General features: G+C 40.0%; 1 protein-coding gene across 2 annotated transcripts in view; it reads left to right on the forward strand.

Annotated features, from left to right (window-relative positions):
- Window positions 1-2,074: 2,074 nt before the first annotated feature.
- The window catches only part of srgap3 (SLIT-ROBO Rho GTPase activating protein 3), a 78,521-nt gene continuing 63,615 nt past the window's right edge, over window positions 2,075-16,980 (forward strand). For both annotated transcript variants that reach the window (XM_059328467.1, XM_059328468.1), the window contains exon 1: window positions 2,075-2,626. In XM_059328467.1, coding sequence (XP_059184450.1) covers window positions 2,563-2,626 — 64 coding nt within the window. In that variant the 5' untranslated portion in view covers window positions 2,075-2,562. The remainder of the gene's footprint in view (window positions 2,627-16,980) is intronic.

Below are 16,980 nucleotides of genomic sequence, written 5' to 3' on the forward strand. Positions count from 1 at the left end.
TGCAAAAATGGCAGAATATGCTGTTTTCAACTCCTGTAATGCACATATTTCCTTCCTTTCCTTTTTCTTTCTCATTGAACTGATTATCTTTGGGTTTTGGAATGACAAAACATGCCATCACCTCTGAGAAAGTGGGATGGACATTTTTCACTATTTTCCATTTTTTTAATATACAAACCACTTATTGATTAATCAAAATTACTGGCAGATTAATTGAGTATGGAAATAAACATTTGTTGCAACCCTAGTGTGTGTGTGTGTGTGTGTGTGTGTGTTAGAGCAAAAATTAGTCATGTAATTGACTAATCAATCAACAGGATATTTGCCAACCATTTTGAGGATGAATCAGCCTTAAAGAGTATTCTGTCATGCGAAATTGGCAGAAAATGCTGTTGTCAGCTCGTCAAATGTGGAAATTTTCTGCTTTCTCATATTAATCAGAATATCTTCACACTGATAAAACAAGACATTTAAAGAAATCACCATAGACTTTAAGAAACTGGTATTTTTCCCAAATTGCATACACCAAACTGAGAAAATAACTGGCAGATGAATCTGTAATGAATTTAATCATTAGGTTGCAGCCCTAGTATGTGAGGTGCAACAAGGGATGGGCAACTGGAGGCCCGGGGGAAGCATACGGCCCGCACCCTCACTTGAATTGGCCCTCAGTACAACTAAATGCTTTTTTGAGCATGAAATCTTAAAAGTGCAGTGTAAAAATGCACAAAATTACTTCTTGCAATTAATGTTGGTCTGCTGTTCTTGCACTGAAAAAAAAATCACAGTAAGTGCATTTGAATATGAAGTTACTGCACTGTAAACATATTTAAAATTGGAGTTTCATCATATCTTGTTAAGTGCATGGTCCTATATGTGGCCCTGTGGTAGTGTTGATGAAAAATGGTGGCCCCCTCCAGCATCTAAGTTGCCCATGCCTGGATGCAACAGTGAGTCATCTAATTGACTAATCGGTCAACAGGAATATAATCACCAGCCATTTTCATAATTGATCAGGCTAACAAAGCTTTTTTCAGCTTTTCAATTTGATTTTCATTTTTTCCTGCTTTTCATTGCTCAGGGGTCAGTAACCTTGATTGGCACACAGTGGCTGAACTAATGGCAGACTAAAAAAACTGTGCAAGAGAGTTTTTGAGTGCCCTCTCAGCTGCATGCCAAATGACCTTTTGGATAAGGATGGCAGCATGCTTGTATAGTGCTCATATTCCTGTTTGTTACACTTAATTCTCCATTTTTGACATTTGCTGCTATTGCCACATTTTGAACGTGAGGGAATGTCATTTAAAGCAGTATATTGAAATGGGAACTGTGCATTTTATTTGCAACCACAGATGAAAAAGTGGTACAACTATTTGTTAACTTTATTCCTGATGAACAAGATTGCTGGAAGTTTAATGTTTTCAACTCTGATATGATTTTTTCATAATCTTTTAGTACCTTCAATAGTACCAGATGGACTAACATAGCTGCATTTGACCAAGAACGTACAGGGTTACTTTCTTGTTCAAATGCAGCTTTACACCCCTTTAAAATCAAGAAGCCCTCCGTGAAGCTTTGGCGACCCCTCATGGGGGTTGGGACCCCCAGGTTGGGAACCAGTGGCCTATATGAATAGAATAAATAGGCTCAATAAAACAAGATTTAAATTTTGGTGTAGTGTCATAATTATAGGCTACTTAACCATAATGATGATATGACACACTGATTAATAAGAAAATGTAAAAATGGCACAACATTTCAATGTTGCTGACCCCTGATTTAGATCATATTAAACTGAATTTCTTTAGGGGTTTTGCCTGACAAACTGACAAACTGGAAAGGACATTTATCAAGATCAGAACTATTTATCAAAAATTCGTACAGTTGATTAATCGAGAAAATAACCGGCAGATTAAGCGATAATGAAAATAATCGCAGCCCTAGTGTGTGTGTGTGTGTGTGTGTGTGTGTGTGTGTGTGTGTGTCTGGGAGGGCGGGGGAAGGGGGAAGGACGGGGAGCTGACAATATGAGGAGGCTCACGTGACTATCTTTTAAATTCCTGTTCCCCTGCAGCGCAATTTGTCAGAGTACGATCGGTGTCTGTCTGCCTCGCTGCTCGTACGCATGTCTGCTCATTTTTTGGGCACAGAACAGAAAGCTTACAACGAGGACTTGATCGCTTGAAACCCCTTCAAGCGTCGCTCCGCTACCTTCATCATGTTGTTATTACAGTTTTGAGCTCGCTTGTGTCTTTTTGTTTTTCCTGCTGAGGCGCCTGAGTTGACTGGTACCAGGAGGAGAAGGAGGAGGAGAAGGAGGAGAAAACCCGAGCAGAAAAAGGAGAAGAATGCAACATTGGACTGCTTGCTCTTGTGTTATTTCTGCACTGATTCAAACTGTGCGGACTGCGGGAATACAACACATTTAAGCTTTTGTTCTCTTCAGTGCGCGGCTGCTAGAAAAGGAAAGAGGAGAGCGCTGCAACGTTACAAGTTCATCACCTTTCAGACCCGAGACAGTCCTCGACTCACAGGGTGTCACCCCTAAAAACCAGAGGAACGATGTCTTCTACCAAATACAAGAAGGATAAGGAGATCATAGCGGACTATGAGACCCAAGTGAAAGGTGCGGTGTGAATATGATGTGTGTGTCCGTTCTGTGTGCATTGTCTCTGCAGAGGCTGACCTCCACCGTGTTTGTGCTTTTTTCTTTTTATTCATATGCAATCCACCCCTATGGCTATTATATAGTGTTAAAACAGAGACCCTCACATGACAGACAAACCGTGACAGTCAACCCAATGACAAGAGCATCAGAGTGTGAGGAGTGAACCCTGCTTTTATTCTCTCCTGTGTGCAAAGGTTTCTTTGATTAATTCAACAACAGCCAGAGGAAATCTTGTGTGCTGAATGTTGATTTGTCATAATGTGGTCGGGATGTGCAGCTTTATTTTTGGGTAAAATATCTTGTGTGTTGAAATCAGTGCAGAATGGAGGACTAGCTGTGTTATTGCACCTCATTCTTTCACATTTTTAGGCCTGTATTTGGTTCGCTTGATCAAATATTTGGGAGTATGCATTTAGTAGATATTCACTTTGCATGTTCAGTGTATTGTGGCAGCTGGTGATGTCAAGGTGGCTGCAGCTTTAATCCACTGGGCTGATCACACTCTGCTCACGTTTCGCCTTTGATTCTCAGTGATTGACTGTTTCTCTTGGCTGCTCTCATCTGGCAACATAGATCAAACTCTCTGTGGTTTCATGTCACCATTGACTCAAAACGCCACAGCCCCCTTACCTACCTGCAGCATGATTATTACAGAATCCTGTCTCAATATTGAGGGTAAATTATAGACAGGTGGATAGCTGTAGGTCTGCCCTCGGCCAAAGACATTTTAAGTCAACTAACACTCATAGGATTTTTTCAGTTATTTGATTTTTCCAACAGACCTGTAACTGAGTCACCATTTAAAGTTTTGTGTTGATTTGCTCATTAGTTTCTTCGAAATAAGTCATTCAGCATTAAAAAACATATGAAAAATGATTAAAGAAATCCTAGTGTACAAAGAGCAAAATGACCACTTAGTCGACCAATTGATGCAGGCAAAATATGGGCCACGCAGTTAAACAATCTGGAGACATAAAGTGATAGTGATAGTTTATTGTGACGTGTCATATAAAAATTATAGTTACACAATGTACACAAAAGCAGAGTAGACTAGTAATGAGCAGACATTTCCCTAAGTGGGGCTGGGGTTCAGTTTCAAAGCCCTGGACCCATTACTGGCACTCTCACTCTCAGTGGTTTCACTTAAGTTATGCCTCAGGGGCTTCAGCTGATCATCCCCTGAGTCCTGTAACAGTTCGGACCATGGACTGTGTACAGAGGCCTCAGAGTGAGTGCAGCTGGATTTGTAGGAGTGATCTTCAGACATGCTAGACCGAATATTAATACAGAAATTAAACAGTAACTGGTTTCACGGGGTAATTCCTGAGTTTTATTTTTATTTTTTTAATTATCATTAAAGCTGTGTTTGAGTTCCACACTTCAAACAACTGATGGTAAATGCTGTCCAGCATCAAGCAAAGTTAGCAACAGCTTCCCCGGTGCAGCGTGCTATGTGGGTTTGTTGTTTGCATCGTCAATGAAAACATGGTGCAGAGTGTCGCTCTGGAGATTTGTCCTGGAGATCAGCCTTCTAACAGGACAAGTGTGGTCATATTTTTTGTTTTTAGTGCAGAGATAAACTTCTCTCATCTGCAGTGACAGACACTCGGGCTGCTTATGCAAACTAAGATTTTTATTGAACATTATTTGTGGTTTTCCTATATTTACATAGGGTATTGGCTATGTTTTTATTTGAATGTTTATGCAAAAAAATAGTGCTGCATTTTTGGTAGTTTTCAATATGAAACTCATGTATTAATGTGTTCATAACCAAGATTACTTTAGTCCTTATGATTTTGTGAAATGAAAATTTCATACCATGCTGTCTGATGAGGTCTGACTGATTCTTACCCAATATCATAACCTGCGAGTTTTGTCTTGCGGTATGTGCTGGACAAAATTGCACATCCTGTCTCTACCATATCAACACCCATCTCATTCTGCAGCTCTCCACTTCACTCCAGGGCATTTTTTTGGGTAATTCAGACATCAATTATTCATCTTCGATCCAACTGTGTCATGGGAGAATTACTCTTTTTTTTTTTTTTCCATAAAGCTGGGCCCTGTGTGCTGCCTCTAGACGGTGCCCTTAAACTGTGTGAGGACGACGTCAATGTTAATTTATGGAGAACGCTGCTTGTTTCTCATTCACAGCTGGCGTGTTGCATTGCCTACAGACATCCTCCACCACCACCACCACCACCGACAACAACAATAGCAATTTTATGAATCGAAGCAGGCAGTGAGGGAACCGTAATGAAATTCAGATTGGAAATTGCACCTGTCTCACTCTGAGTTATTGCTTTATGGTTAATGTGTACATGGCAGAAGGGGCCAAATCATCAGTGTGTCATTGACTGGGTCATAACAAGATCACTGGGTTGCTTTATTATGTACCAAGGCTAATAAAAGAATCACTCGGCTTCAGCAGTAGTTTAACAACAAAGAAGAAAGGCTGCCAATTCATTTGTATTTGGTTTCCCTAAATGTAGTGGATGCAGGTGTAAACGCACAATATAGAATTCAATGCCTCTGTTAGTGTGAAAAACCTCTCTGCTAAAATCTTAACCCATGGCTCTTAATGAATTCTTGACTACCCTTGAGGCTGGCTGCCAAAGCCGGGGTCTCTGAAGGAGCTTGGGAGATGGTGTTCACTTTATTCAAGCTGTTCAGCTGGCAGATCCTGCATTAGCATGTCAATGGAGCGGGGCTCGTCCGTCGAGCAGAGAGAAGGCTGACTGAGGGGAGCTTGAACTCTGTTTTGTTGCCTACCGCCGTGCGGTTGCTGGACTGCAGCTCGGCCTCCTCCTGTGTGCCAGTTTATAGGCAGTTTGTGAAGTGTTGCTCTCAGGGCTCAACCATCAGCAGCTGTTTGACATTTACACTCTGAGACTGAAATTTGGCTTCAGTGTAAAGTCATACTTGCACATCGGTGGGACGAGGAAGAACCGAACCACCAGTCTTCATCATAATATAAAACTAGTTGCTTTAATAGTCCAGCGAGTAACTAGCTGGCTTAACAGGAAAAGAAGAGTGGATGGTACACTGTAAAAAAAGATAAACAATAGCTACTCAATAAAATTGAGGCAACAGATTGCACGCAATATTATTAATTAAATCTAACTACGTTACAAGTTGAGTTGACAACAACTCAACAGGAAGTGCCTGTTTATTAAAAACAGACTAATTCTATTGTGTTGGATTCATTCAAAATTCTCTTGATTTAGAATTACATACACATAAAGATTATATTTAATGTGATCAAAATGAGTAGATTGTATCTCAAACATTTTTATATTAAAGTAACTTAAACAACTGCCTAGAAATCAAGGACGCATTTATATTTAATACATTTTATCAAATATATTAAGTTAAATGAAATGACTACAGAATAATTTATTACAGTGTAGCGGTACGGAAAAAAGGAAGTGATGACACCCGACATGCACAAGACAAAGCTTTGAAGTCAAACCTGAACACTTAAATGAAATGCCAGACAGTTTCCATCAAGAGATTTCTGTGCGCATTTGGAAGATTTGCATGGGAAAAGCTTGATGGAAACACCAAAATTCTATAAAACCTTTGAAAATGTGCATACAAGTTTTTTCACTCGCTCCAAGTGTTTTTGTCTTTTTGAGATGGAAACAATTTTTGCGAATAAGTAGCGAACATTTAACTCCATTTTCTCTCGTGGGTGGCCAAAGTTGTCAGATTAGCAACCACTGTTTTGTTGTTTTTTTCTCTCTCGTGCAATCTCTACTTCTTCTACTGATTACTGATGGATTAGCCTACATCAATACATTACACTGCCACCTTCTGACCAAAGTATATGCAGTTTTGTATATTCGCTTGATGAAAACGTCCCTAATCCAAATGTATCTTTCATGCAACATTTCAAAATTTTGCTTAAAATTCACTTCGACTTCAATGGAAACACAGTTATTGATACACCCAGGCAAGACTCTGTGTCTTCTGCACAGCTCAGTGTCATTAAATTGGCCTTGTGTTTACATCTTTTTGCTGTGCTGTACTTTGACTCGAGGGACAGCAGGTTGCCTGTTCTGTTGGCTGTGTTCCCTGAATCCTTGCAGCACACTCTTACCCCTCTCTCTTTTTCTGGCATACTGGCCCCTTAGTAATCATAGTTTCTGGGAAATAAAAGTCAGTTGGTTTAGTTTGATAGCAGTCTTTTCCTAGATGTAAGCATTGTCTAGCTCAGGCTCGTCCAAGACAGTCATTACCCACACTGACACCAATACACCAACGCACAAAGACAGGCATACATGCAGACAGACACACAAATAAATGAATTGTGTTTAAGAGGAGGAACAGTTCTGATGTGATAAAAATTACACAAGACTTCATTTGCTTTTCCCTGTTTTTCCTCCAGGCTTCAAACAACTGTCTCTGATCAGGGAAAATGAATGCAGGCAACTGCTCTTTGAAATTTTTCAGTGGCCTTCAGATGTACACTTTAATATCCACCCATGCCAACTGCACGCACGCACGCACACACACACACACACACACACACACACACACACACACACACAGACTTGAGGTGATACTGAAAAGGAAGCAGGTTTTTGCACCTCTGGGTTCAGGTTTCTTTTTGTTGCTAGTCTCTGCTGGTTCCTTTCCGCCAGACTAAATGCAAACAAGCCTTACCTCCCAAGCAGACGGCAAATACAAACCTGAAAGTAATTTGGTCAACATGCATAATTTATTCTTCTTATTAAAAATAATAAATTGTTTTTCATTTAAAATGTTTGGAAGAGCTATGTAATACATTTGTCAAATCAAATTTCAGTCGCTTCTTTTTGTGAGCTGACCAAAAAATAAATGATTGTGTTAAATGGGCATCTCCTATCGATCACAGCTCCCTGGATTGAGTCGAAATCATATCGTGGCAGACTTTGTGATATCAGCAAATATTGTATCGTTGTCCAAAGAATCAATATGATGAAACTTGTGATTTACAACCCTAGTATGTGCTCACACACATTGTTTTATGTTAAAGACCTCCGTCAAGGTAATACCCTGTAATCAACAGGCCCATGCTACACCTTTATGCCAAGTTTCCTGAAAATTGGCAGAGTAGTTTTTCCATAATCCTGCTGACAGACAGACAAATAAACAAGTTATTATCTGCTGCTGTATAATTCATATCAATCATCAGCCTGCACTATGTACAGTACCTAGTGTGTTCACAAACCATACTTCTCTCATGTTTTTATGTGGTATAATGATCCTCCTAATGGCCTGAAATAGAGTTTAACAATTTGGTCAAATTCTGGAGAGACTTATGTGAGACACTAGGTGTGTCTCTGTTTGTTGTGGCTCCAGGCTACAATCGGCGATAAACTTGAAAAGAGTTCAAGTTGTGTTTTTGACTAGCGAGTCTGTTTCTTAGCACTCTAAAATACTTAGGACTAATGATGTCAGCTCAGGTTTATTTCTGGATGTGTTTGTCAGTTGATGCTGGAAATGTGTCTCAAGATCAGAGTTTGTTACCGTCATGATGTGATTTGGTTAGTTAGCTGTTTACATCCTGCTTGGCGCATTAAGCTGGCTGTGTAGAAACGGACATGTTGGGAGAGGAATGGTCGCACTGACTCACCAGCAGCTTGTTTGGCAAACCTGCAGCTGACTGAGACTGAGAGAACATTTGCACACACAAAAAAATCATCTACTAGCTATTAAGACTGAGTAATCTTTAGTTGGACAGCTTGTTTATTCTGCAAGCCAATAAATTTTGGGTTTCATTCAGGTTTGGTTTGTTTGTGTGCCGTGGCAGTGACTACTCAAACAAACAGGCAGCTCGAGTTGCTCTGCTGCTGACTCAGTTAAGATTTCATTCTATTAATATACAGTGAAGTCTTCAAGGAAAAGTTTCAGGAAATGCACTTATTCACTTTCCTGCTGAGAGTAAGATGAAAAGATTGATCAAACTCGTGTGTGTGTGTAAGTGTATGAAGCTACAGCCAGTTAGCTTAGCTCAGCATAAAGACTGGGAACAGGAAGAAACAGTTAGCTTAGCTCTGCCTGGCCTACCAGCATCTCTAAAGGTCACTAATTATATATACAATATATATTGTTAAAACCACACAGACAAACGTTTAAAAATGCCAACTTGTTGTTTGAATCGAGGTTATGTGCCAGAATATTTCTTGCTAGCTGTTAACCTCTGTATTTATGATAAGCTCAGTTAGCATCATACTTAATGCACAGACAGAAGAGTGGTAACAATCCTCTCATCTAACTCTGTGCAAGAAAGTAAATAACCACATTATCTTGAATGCTGAACTTTTCTTTTAACTATTTTTGTATCACATTTGATTGTAACCTGGCAACACCAGTCAGAATCACAAATGCAACTTAGACCTGACACTCTCAGTCAATGTTTGATTTCCGAGTGGCGGTGTTATGGCCAAAGATCAAGCTGCCTCTGCATTTGGATCGATCAACAACCAGTCAGTTACACTGAGTGATGGACAAATTTAAATAGACTACAGCGTGCAGAGATTAGCTGTGATGGTTTAGCATGTCATTGAGTGTTGCCATTATTGGCATCAGTTTGAAAATTGTACTTCAACAGGAAGTGTCACACCAGCTGCAGCCATCTTCTTCAACAACCCTGCTCTTTAATTTGCTTGATGTTCATTGGAGACTGTGTTTGAGGCAGGGCTCCATTCATTCCTATGAAAGTTACTCAGTGGTGCATGAAGCCAAAAAAGTCTGACTTCTGTGCATCACAATAGCCTCCTTGGATCTTCCGTGGCTCAAACACACTAGAAACTTTGGCCTGCAAAGCTGGCTACTTCCACTTTAGAGCGCCACAACCTTGAATGGGAATAAAATGATTAAATTGTATTGCTCTCCTATAGTGTTAAAATCTTATTGGACCAAATAAATTAAATTTGATCCTGAAACAAATCATTTTTCAGCAGGTGTGACATTCCAAAAAAATGTATCTGCTGATTTAGAGACGTATCTTTACCAATATAAAACTATGGAGAAAACTCTTTTTGTGCCCCATGGCATGACTAGCCTGGCAGTTTTAATTCCATCGTTTGACCACTATGTCACATTGGCTTTACAGCCTGGCACTCTTCATGGGGACATGGTTTACCCAGCAGCAGAGTGCTTGAGTCTGCTGGTTGTCAGTCAGTATCTGAAATCTGTCCCATAAATGTATGTTATTGGCTGTCCCGGGCCTGGTCAGCAGCAGTTCAAAGTGGAGGGGGGCCAGATGCATGAGTTTGCAGATTTGTCTGTTTTTCAGGCTAATTTTGTTGAAGTTGAACTTCAGAAGAAAGCAGAAGTTTGACAAAATGTGTGTCTCATGGCAACACTAGAGCCAACAAATGTATCACATACAGTATCTGAGACTCTCTGCTCTTCGTTTACATCCGTTTACATCCATCAAAGAAACAAATATATTAAGCAAGTGTGACAAAAATGATAAGAACTCACCTGCAGCTGTAACACTTTAAAACACAATGTACCTGTGGTCATACTGAGCTATCATCATGTCTCCTGCCATCATAAATCATTTTCTCTCAACTTTGCTGACTCTGCTCTGGACTCAGTGTGATAGACGCAGCTGCTGCTTGATAAATTGAGAGTTTGTTCTGTCCGTTTAGAGATAATGAGCCTTTCATGAAACGGGTGATCTGCCAGGCGTAGATTAACACTTAACAAAGTCTCAGAATAGTTTCCTTTTTTTGGTTTGTGTGCTAGCATTGATTAAGTAGACAAAGGTTCATTTAAACAGAAAAAAAGGTTTTCTCTTCTTGGTTATTTGGTGTCAGTCAGTGCATAATCTCACTTCTCGTTTCATTCAGTTGAGTTTGCTGAAAGACTTTTAATCGACACTGTCTGGAGGAGTGTAGCTGTCAACACCATGATTGTATTACAAGTCCAGTAATGCACTGCTGTTTGCTGTAGGAATGAAACCTTGTTACAGGGCTGTTACACTTAAATTTAAATTAAATCAAGAGTGATTGGTCTGATGCACCAAACGTGGATGAATTACTGAGCTTTTTGATTTATGAACCCTATTTGCTGAACCACAACAGTAAAAAAAACAAAAAAAAAAACAAGGAGTAGGGGAATTTCATTCTAAATTGAAATGTTCTCTTAAGGAAGCATTTGCCTCCGAAGATTGACACTAATAGCAGGAAAAACTCTGCAGACTCAGGTCCCAGGTGACAAGATGTCGATAAAGAAGAATTAGAGTGTTTCATTTCACTCGTCAGTAAAACTTTAAAACCGTAATTATGTTAGTAAATAGTGTCAGCGTGCTCTGTGTACATTCAGAAAAATGTGTTAATGGATTCAGACTATTTGTATTTGTAAGTACAAACTGTTATTTATTTTTAAAGGGTTCAACAAAGTTTTATAGAGCATTATATATCTCTAAACCTTTTTTTTTGAGAGCTGAAGACAGCAAAACCTGTCAGTGTAACTGGCAGTTTCTTTTACCCCCATGCAACATCCAAATGGAGAAAAATGTCAAACTGAGTAACCAAAAACAACAGGACATTATGACATTATTTGGCCTTATTGCCCAACAAGTATCCATGGTGAGATGAAGCAATACCTGATACATAAATATAAATAAAAAAATATTAAAAAACAAACTTCTCTCTTCCAGCAGAGAGACTGTAACCTTAGAGACAGAGGAAACAGGGCAGTTATGCAAAAAATAACTCTGCAATGAGAGTTTGACAAAGTGTCTATTTGATGAAGTAATTAGTTAGGCTGTTACAGTGCAGGCTTGGGACCTGCTAAATTAACTTTATTATGTGCCCATGAAGCACAGGTCCCACTATAGACTGTGGATAATTAAAGAGTGCACCTATTTGCAGCTCACAAATCCCTCTCACACACCACTGATGGGAGAAATAGAAGCATGCATGGATGTGGAACAGGCTTATTATTTGGAACATCATGTCCTTTTATGAGTTATTGACCGTAAGGCTACAACTAATGATTATTTGGTCTGTGAAATCTTTTAAGATAGTGAAAAGTGGCTGTTTGTTAATGTATTTTTTGACCAGCAGACCAAATATAATCTGTTTATTGCCACATAAACCAAAGAATTCTCACAATAGAGACGCTATGTATTGTGTTTACTGTAATTGCAGTAGGTGTCTGTAGCTCGTGCACCAAAATAACTGTACTTCAACCTGAAACCTGCAGATGTAAGGGACTCTTTTGGTTGTGACTCATCAGATAAACTTCTCTCTGTCTTTTATTTTTTTAAACTGAACTCTGCTCTCAGTTTCACCTACTTTGAGCTGTTCCAAGAGCATTTCTAAGTACCATATTTGGTGATGGTATTTTATCTTACTTGGATGGAAGGAAATTGAGTTTGACTGTTTGATCAGCACGTACCTTATCACGCATGTACACCACGTCTCAGTGCATACATCCGCACGTGCATCCTCACTCAATGCTGCCACCTGTCCACATCCATTAGACTCCACCTCTCCTCCAATCAGCTGCTCCCCGGGGACTGGTACACGCCCGTGTTGCCATGGAGACACCTCTCAGCCTGGTCGTGCAGAGCCTGGATCCTGGATACAGCAATGATGGACAGCCCGACTCCAAAAGGGTGTGTTTCTGGTTGTAGCTTGTATCATCGGGCTTCCCCCAAGCATCAGACTCGTATAACGTTGTGACGTGTTGACGATCCGGCCACCAGAGAGGAAATCAATGATTTTCTGATTGTTGATGTTCATTTTATTGTCATCAGGAGCTGAGTGTTTTCCTCCAAAGCAGTGCAGTTTAAGGTTTATTACAGTTTTGGAGGCTTAAATGAGCTGTTTATCATCAAGCCTGTGATCACTGGTTGTTTTACATGACAAGGAGCCTAAATAGCATTCATTTTCAAGAACAAGTTAGTGAAATTATTGCACAAGACAAGCTTGTTTGATTGATTTTTTAGTCTGACAGAACAAACGATAAGCCAGCTGATAATTAGTAGCGGGGGATTAAGAGTGAGGGACAAGCCAGAGACTGACAGCTGACATCTTGCTGTCGGACGCTCCATCGGTTCACCTCTGCTCAGCCATTGATTGGTCTCCGCTCCTGTTGTCTTATCTCTGAGTGCACGTGCTGCAGCAGCCTGGGCTAATGAGGGAGCCGGCAAGATAGAGACAGACAGAGAAGAACCTGCGTTGACATCAGGAGCATGCCCTCGTGAATCCAAAATTGCATTAATGATTAGGGGATTTAGGAAAAAAAAAAAGAACAGAGAAGTGGAGGATTAGCTCAACGACTGAAACTTGTATTATGAGACACAGTGCGAGGGACAGAGAGAGTGAATTAAGGTCTGGATAAGGGTTGCGTTTGTCTGCTTTTCATGTGAATTTGGCTCTGCAGTGTAGAGCCCAGATACTGCAGAGCTGAGTTGGGGATTAGGTTAGTGAAATTTGGCTCCGAGTGGCTTTTGTCTGGTGTGTGTGCACGTGTAGTTCAACACAGTATGCGTGTCTTACCGAATGGTGATGTGAATGCCCAAGGATGTTATTTTCAAAATGTTTAATACCTTCTGAGGCTCGTTATGATGTATAATTTATCCCCATTACACGGAGACATGTAATTCTTTCCTCCACTCTCACTGCACCAATATCCAGAAACATGAAGATTTTGTGCTTCTTATTGATTTGTCAAAATACTTGTGTGTGCTAAACATGGCAGGAGAGAAGGCACATGTACCATCAAACCCCACTGTATGCGAGGTAATATTTTAGCCTGCAGTGAAATGATCCGTCCCTCCTGCTCCTCCTCTGGCAGCTTGCTGCCCCGTGCAGCCTGGCTTCCCCTGCTGCCCTCAGGATGCTCTGCAGAAAATCCCTCTCATTCACTGCGCTCCAATTTTATCATTGCGTCAAGACGTCACGTGGCCCTCTTAAACAGCATACTTGCAGTAAAATGCTGCACCAGGACATCACTACTGGTGTCCTGAAATGACTTCAGGAGGAGGTGCGGGTCTCATTTTTATAAGATAATAAGTAATGTCTTGTTCACAGCCTGTGAATGTGTCAACCGTCCATCAGAGGCAGTGATACATTTTAAGTGCTGAGGAAGTGGCAAAGGGCCTCTTTTTTAAGATTGTGGATCAGTTTTACATCAGTTTGAACCTGTTGGGGAAGTTGTTGACAATGTTTTTTGCACTGAGCTGCATTTTGCCTGAGGAAAGCAAAAAGTAAAACATGCACAGATATTATGAGTTCTGTTGGAATTTCAGCCAAAATGTTTTGAGCAGCAAACACTCAAAGTACATTATAACATGTTTTGAGAACAGAAGCTGGATTTGGCTTGAGTATTAATAGATTTCAACAGCACAGGGAAACACTGAATTTTATTATTGATTAATCTGAATGTTATATTATCAATTCATTGTTTGGTCAGAAAATTAGTAAGAAAGGTCCATTCCAGTTTCTGATAGTCCAAGATGATGTCTTTAAATGTCTTGTTCTGTCAGTCCAAAACCTAAATATATTTGGATTATTATTATTTAAAACAAAGAAAAGCAGGACATGTCCATATGTGAGAGGCTGGAAAAAGCATTTTCTGCCATTTTTGCATGAAAAATTACCTTAATGATTAGTCAAATATCAAAAATTGTTGCAGATTATTATTAAACCGTCAACTAATTTTTGCACCTCTAATGTCCATCTGTATCTTTTAAACACTAATATTATTAACTAAAGATGGTGTTCTTGTTATGTTTCAATGCTCCTCCATTGGTGAGAATCACCACAGTCTCTGACTCACTCTTTCATAACCTAGAATGAACAATATTGAGAATATATATAATTACTCAAAGTAAACTCAAGTCAGCCTGCTCAGACAGAGGAAGTCTCTAACACAGATTCTCCACTGGCTCAATCATAGAAAGACTTTACTGTGCACACTCAATACACAACAACCTGTGGAAGTCTGAAATGTTCTGAGTGTATTTGTCCTCTAACAAGTTCTCTCTTATTGCATCTATGATCCATGAGAGCTGAGATGGAATCTGTCATTTCATGCTCTTCTTCACAGTCACTTCACAGGACTGTTCAGTTCACCAATCATTTTGGGTGGAGTGCAACTCCAACAGAAAGTTCAGTACATTCAACCTTTGCTGGAAACATCATCCTGCTGTGGTGTTCCGCAGCTGCCAACACAGGGTTTGACTGTGAGGGTCAAAGGTCAGGGATCTTCAACATCCTCCTATTGTTTTCAGAGGGTTTCCTGTGCTGTGAGGAGACAAGTGCCCACTGTGCTTTCTATTCCTGTTCTTAAACGGTGTGAGGGACATTATATTGTGGAGCAGGTGTTCTGTGGAAGGAGCGGGGCTCTTTATAACCGTAATGTATGAACCTGAGGTCAGGAATGTAAAGTGTCTGTCATGAATATATACTATCTGCTCTTATAATATGCCATACAGTACATGTCAGAGTAATTTACAGAGCAGTGGTAATGAAGCAGCCAGCAGGACATTAAAACATGACCTCCGACACATAATCAGGATGCTGGAGACACTGCATGAATATATATATATGCCTGTGTACACACAATTTTCCTCTAACTAACACACCTTCGGATTTATTAACTGGTTTTATTAACATACTGAATTTATGGACTACATCCCAATTGTCTGCAAACAACCCCATGAAAGTTTTTATTCTATAAAATCTAAGAAGTGCAATAATAAGTCCCTCATTAGTTTAGTGTTACACAAAGCCATTGATTATAAATGTTTTTAGATTAATGCAGCTTTTGGGATTTGCTTTCGCTAAACATTTGGAGGTTTAGAGGGAAGTGTAGTTGACTTTATAATTAGTCGACATATCAAGTGGCTCATAAGTTGATTTTAGTATTGGGAAACAACTATGTGAAAGAAAAGAATAAATAGGTTTGTCGTTGCACAGAAAGACTATTTTTCATTATAATTTACAGAACTGGCAACAAAAGGTCCATATAAAGCTCAATTACACATGAGGTCATGAGACCCTCCAATTATAGGCTGTTATAAAGCATTAAAGGATAAAATTATCCTTCAGGCAAGGAATTTTGGCCTTTATTTACAGGATCCCGGAAGAGCTTGACCATATTTCAGCTGCTCCGCCCCCCTCCCCCTCCCTCGCTCTCTATTAGCTTTTTTGTCTGAAGATAACCCCCGCCTCCCTCCTCCCCAAAAAAAGGAGAAAGAAAATAAGCAGATGGCTTCATCTCTAAATAGAAAGACATGGAGGGAACACGCAGGTCTGCCACGGATAATAGCTGCATGCTTAATCAAGCAACAACATTAAAGGTTCCACTTGCTCACTTTGAATTAGAGGGATTGGCTTTTTGGTATGTTGCCCAAATTAAATCCCACCTGCCTGTCGGAGTTCTTGTCCATCCCCAAGTCCAGTAATCAAAACCACGGTTAGAAAGTGACAGTCAGCAACTTTATTTGAGCCTATATGCTTTAATAAGCCGACTGATTTGCCGTTGAGCTAATAGTTGAATACATAAACCAGCTGCTATACGTTTCTTTTCATTCCATTAAACCCAAATGATGTTTGCATATGTTATTTATTTATTTTCTTTGCTTTGAAATCAAGAAAACCAGGGCAACTAAGCTGAAAGTGGGGCATCCATGTTCAGCATGTTTACACAGAAATCTGAAAAGCCTTGTTACATACATATCAGAAAGGCAGCAGCGGAGTAAGAGGTGGTGGGTGTAGTTGGAGAGGCACTTATACTAAAGGTTATGTACGATAATTATATAGAAAATTAGAGGTCTCTAATATCAAATAGCTATCTTTTTAACAGCTTAAAAAGCACATGATTGGTTGGTGGTTTAAACCAGTCCCTCGCTGAGTGTTTTATCTTCTCTATAAACGCTGGTCATTTTCGTTCTTCACTAGGTAACAAATCAGGCGACAGGACTTATGTCCAAAAACATAAACAATCATCTTCACTTTAACAGCATGTCTGCATTCACATTCTGCTCACAGATTGAAAAAGAACCACAGAGGGGTTCCTCATTTTGTGTGAACCACAGCCATTGAAGCCACTCAAAGAGCTGGGAATACTTAGGGAGTAATTCTCCAATTGCTCATGGTTTCTGAGAGGGAAGGGCACACTACTGGTGTGCGTGACCTATTTTTCCAAACTCATCTGTCAGACGTGAAGCTGCAGCTGGTGGTTCAGAGTTCCCTTTTTGTGAAAAGTCCTCGTCTGTCACTCATGCGCATCGGTGTCACATTTTCCTGGGGCATTTCTCTCAGCTTGGCACTGGTTTTCTCTTTTAAAGAAAAGTG

This window comes from Centropristis striata, chromosome 3 (genome assembly GCF_030273125.1).
Source record: "Centropristis striata isolate RG_2023a ecotype Rhode Island chromosome 3, C.striata_1.0, whole genome shotgun sequence".
NCBI lineage: Eukaryota > Metazoa > Chordata > Actinopteri > Perciformes > Serranidae > Centropristis > Centropristis striata.